Raw genomic sequence first — 3718 nt, 5'->3', positions numbered from 1 at the left:
GATGGGCATTGATTTTGGACAGAAGTAAAATCAAATCATGATGTTGTTTTGGGTACAGTTGTGAAGATTAATTACATTGTTGTTGTTAAGTGCCGTCGAGTCATAGATGACTCATAGGGACCCTGTGAACGAAAGACCTAAATTCTTGTATGACTTTCATCATTTCTCCTAGTTCATAGAGTTTCCGGAGGCAAGCTATTTTGGAAGTGGATGCCACTCCTGCCTCCAAGCTTGTTTTAATCAGAAAGCTCCACCAGACATTGTTCACCATGGGTCACCATTATTGCATTTGACACATCAGTGTCACAGTGTTTAGCATCACAGCAACTACGAGTTACCGACGTATAATCCATACTGAAAGCTATGGACTTTGATTTCTTCAGTAGTCCCTCAAGTCCTCTTCCCTTGTGTCAACTACTTAAAGTGGTTAAGTAGTCTTCCTCCAAACATGGTGCCACATTATTCATGTAGTTCAGCTTCTCAGATTATTTGCTTAGTATGCACATTGATAAATATAATGAACAGTGGGGAAGCTCTGGTAGCCTACTGATAAGGAATTGTTCTATCAACACAAAGACAAGTGGTGCAAATCTACCAGATGTTTCTTGGTAGAAAGATGGGCCATCAAGTCAGTGCGATGTACTTACTTACTGCCTCTGAAAACCCACTGAAGGGTCAGCTATGAGTTGGTCCCAAATCCATGGTACACACATTTCCTAATTTTAAACCATGCAGTATCCCCTTATTATAGTGTAACAGTAGTGTTGTTGCTTTGTACCATTGAATCAGAACCAACTCATAGTTGACTAGTGGATTTTCATAGGCAGTTTAACCACCTGTGAGGAGATTACCCAGGGAGTAGCTGATTAATTCAAACCGTGTACCTTTGCATTGGCAATGCAACTCTTTCCCACTAGAGCCCCTTAGGATAATAGTTGTTAGATGCCATTAAGTCAAATACAACTTATAAACCTATGAACAATAGATCTGAACCTTGTCCTGTCCTGTGCCTGCCTCACAATCTCTGACACACTCAAGCCTATTGATGCTATCACTTTGTCAGTTCACCTACTTGAAGGTTTTCTCCATCACTATCCCATTACCCTTTGAAGCATGATGTCCTTTTCTTAGGAATAACATCATAATTTTATGTTCTTTCTGAGAGAAATTATTTTTGCCTAATCAGTTTTCATTATAGTTTCTTGCAGAACATAAGCTATTAGGAAACATTAAAAATGTGGCCAAGACAGCTAACAAGGACCATTTAGTTACAGCCTATAACCATCTATTTGAAACTAAGGTAAGTATTGTTAAATTCTATTACCAGAATCTCAATTTAAGTCTTTTACTCCCAAAAAAGAATTTTTAAATGCATATATTAGCAATATATTGTCTGTTTTCTTCTTGTCTGTTTTTTAACTAATCAAAGGTAGACTGTCAAATATAGAGAGGCTAGTCTGCAGCATGACAATGGCTTGATATTTCAGAAGGAGCCCAATTTTTAAAAATTCCTAGTTTAAATTTAGAAAATAGAAATCCATTATATCAAGTGACATTATTCTATAACGTAAGCATTTACACTGCACAGTAACAAATAAACATCATCTTGTTAAGTAAAATGATTACATTTAAGCGGCTGTTGTTGTTATGTGCCGTCAAGTCACTGCGACTCATAGCGATCCTATGTACAATCGCTCTAAACCCTGCCCTATCCTGTGCCAATCTCATTGTCTCTGACACACCTGCCCCCATTACCCCAGTCACTGAAACAATCCACCTCATAGAGGATCTTCCTCTCCTGTGCTGTCCCTCCACCCTCCCAAGCATGACGTTCCTCTTCAAGGACTGGTCCTTCCTTGCAGCATCATGTCCAAAGTATGTCAGATGAAGCTTCAGAATCCTTGCCTCCAAGGAGCAGCCTTGCTTCATCCTCTCCAGAACAAACCTGTTCGTTCTCTTAGCAGACCATGGTATAGTCACTACTCTTCTCCAGCACCACAGCTCAAAGGCATCAATTCTCCTTCTGTCCCCCCTAGTCATTGTCCAGCTCTCTGATGCATAGCAAGTAACTGCAAAGACCATGGCCTGGATCAGGCTCACCTTAGACTGCAGACTGACATCGTTGCTCTTCAGTACTTTAAATTGCAGGCTTTCCCAGTGCAATTAGTCTTTTAATTTCCTGGCTTCTGGTGCCAAAAGTGTTGATTGTGGAGCTAAGCAAACTAAAGCTAAACAAACTAAACAGTCTCAATCTCTCCACCATCCATCCTGATGCTGCCAATCGGCCCATTGGTGAGAATCTTTGTTTTCTTGATATTGAGCCCCAATCCATACTGAAGGCTGCAGTCCCTGACCTTCTGCAGCAAGCGCTTCAGGTCCTCCTCAGTTTCACCAAGCAGGGTTGTGTCATCTGCATAAGTCAGATTGTTAATAAGCCTTCCTCCAATCCTGATGCCACATTTCTTCTCATAGAGCCCAGCCTCCGGATAATCTGTTCTGCATAAAGATTGAAACGGTTTGGAGATAGGACACATCCCTGGCATACACTCTTCCCAATTTTGAACCATGCAGTGTTTCCTTGCTCTGTTCTGATAACTGCCTCCTGGTCCAAGTATAGGTTTTTCATTAGCACTATCAGGCTTTCTGGGATTCCCATTCTTCTCAGAATTAGCTACAGTTTGTTGTAAACAGATTTGAGGCCTTGAACACTGATGAGCAAAGACCAAATCAGTCATGGGAAAATAACAAGAATATAATCCAGGAAGAGGAGAAAGAAAAGACCAAAATGGATGTCAAAAGAGACTCTGAATATTGCATGACGAGTACCAAGAAGCAAAAGCAGAGAGAAGAAATCAAGACATTGAGGAGCTGAACAGAAGATCTCAACAGGCAGCGCAGGAAGACAAAGTATTATAATGAAATGTGCAAAGAACTGGAGTCAGAAAATCAAAGATGCTGAACTTGCTCAGCATCTCTTAAGCTCAAAGAACTGAAGAAGAAATTTAAGCCTCGAGTTCAATAGTTACGGATGCTTTGGGCAGAATATTAAATGATCCTGGAAGTATTAAAAAAAGATGGAAAGAGTACAGTATTCAGAGTCATTATACCAAAAGGAATTAACACAGAAGAATTTCATGAAACAACATATGAGCAAGAGCCTATGGTGATGAAGGAAGAAGTTCAAACTTCTTTAGAAGAATTGGTTAAAAATAAGGCCCCAGGAATTGATGGTATACCAATTGACATATTTCATGCCCTAGATGTGCTCACCAAATTGTGCCTAAAAATCTGGAGGACAACCACTTGGCCAACTGACTGGAAGAGATCTGTATTTGATCCCATTCCAAAGAAAGCTGATCTGACATAATTATCAAACAATATCATTAATATCACATGCAAGCAAGATTCTGTTGAAGATTATCTAAAAACAACTGGGACAGCACATAAATAGAGAACTACCAGAAGTGTACGCTGGGTCATGGTACTAAGGATATTGTAGCTAATGTTAGATGGATCTTGGCTGAAAGCAGGGAGTACCAGAGGAATGTCTATCATTTAGACTGAGCCTTTGAAAATATTTGATAATTTTCCCAATATTTGCTCACTATTTCTGAGATGTATGTTAACCAGATTTTATCAAGTCAGCTTTTTTTGATCCCACTTATTTTTCTGATTATAAAAGGAATATGTGCTATTTTTAAAAAATAAGAATGAGAGA

The 3718-nt window shown here is 39.5% G+C and overlaps 1 protein-coding gene across 1 annotated transcript in view; it reads left to right on the top strand.

Moving 5' to 3' along the window:
• The window catches only part of FKBP3 (FK506 binding protein 3, 25kDa), a 16551-nt gene that overhangs the window by 4482 nt on the left and 8351 nt on the right, over window positions 1-3718 (top strand). Inside the window, exon 2 of the mRNA XM_006896012.1 lies at window positions 1199-1300. Coding sequence (XP_006896074.1) covers window positions 1199-1300 — 102 coding nt within the window. The remainder of the gene's footprint in view (window positions 1-1198; window positions 1301-3718) is intronic.

The sequence above is a fragment of the Elephantulus edwardii genome, unplaced genomic scaffold, assembly GCF_000299155.1.
Source record: "Elephantulus edwardii isolate Elephantulus edwardi_28Jun2011 unplaced genomic scaffold, EleEdw1.0 scaffold00179, whole genome shotgun sequence".
NCBI lineage: Eukaryota > Metazoa > Chordata > Mammalia > Macroscelidea > Macroscelididae > Elephantulus > Elephantulus edwardii.
Note: the sequence above shows the minus strand (reverse complement) of the source record. Positions and strands in the feature narration are given on the sequence as shown.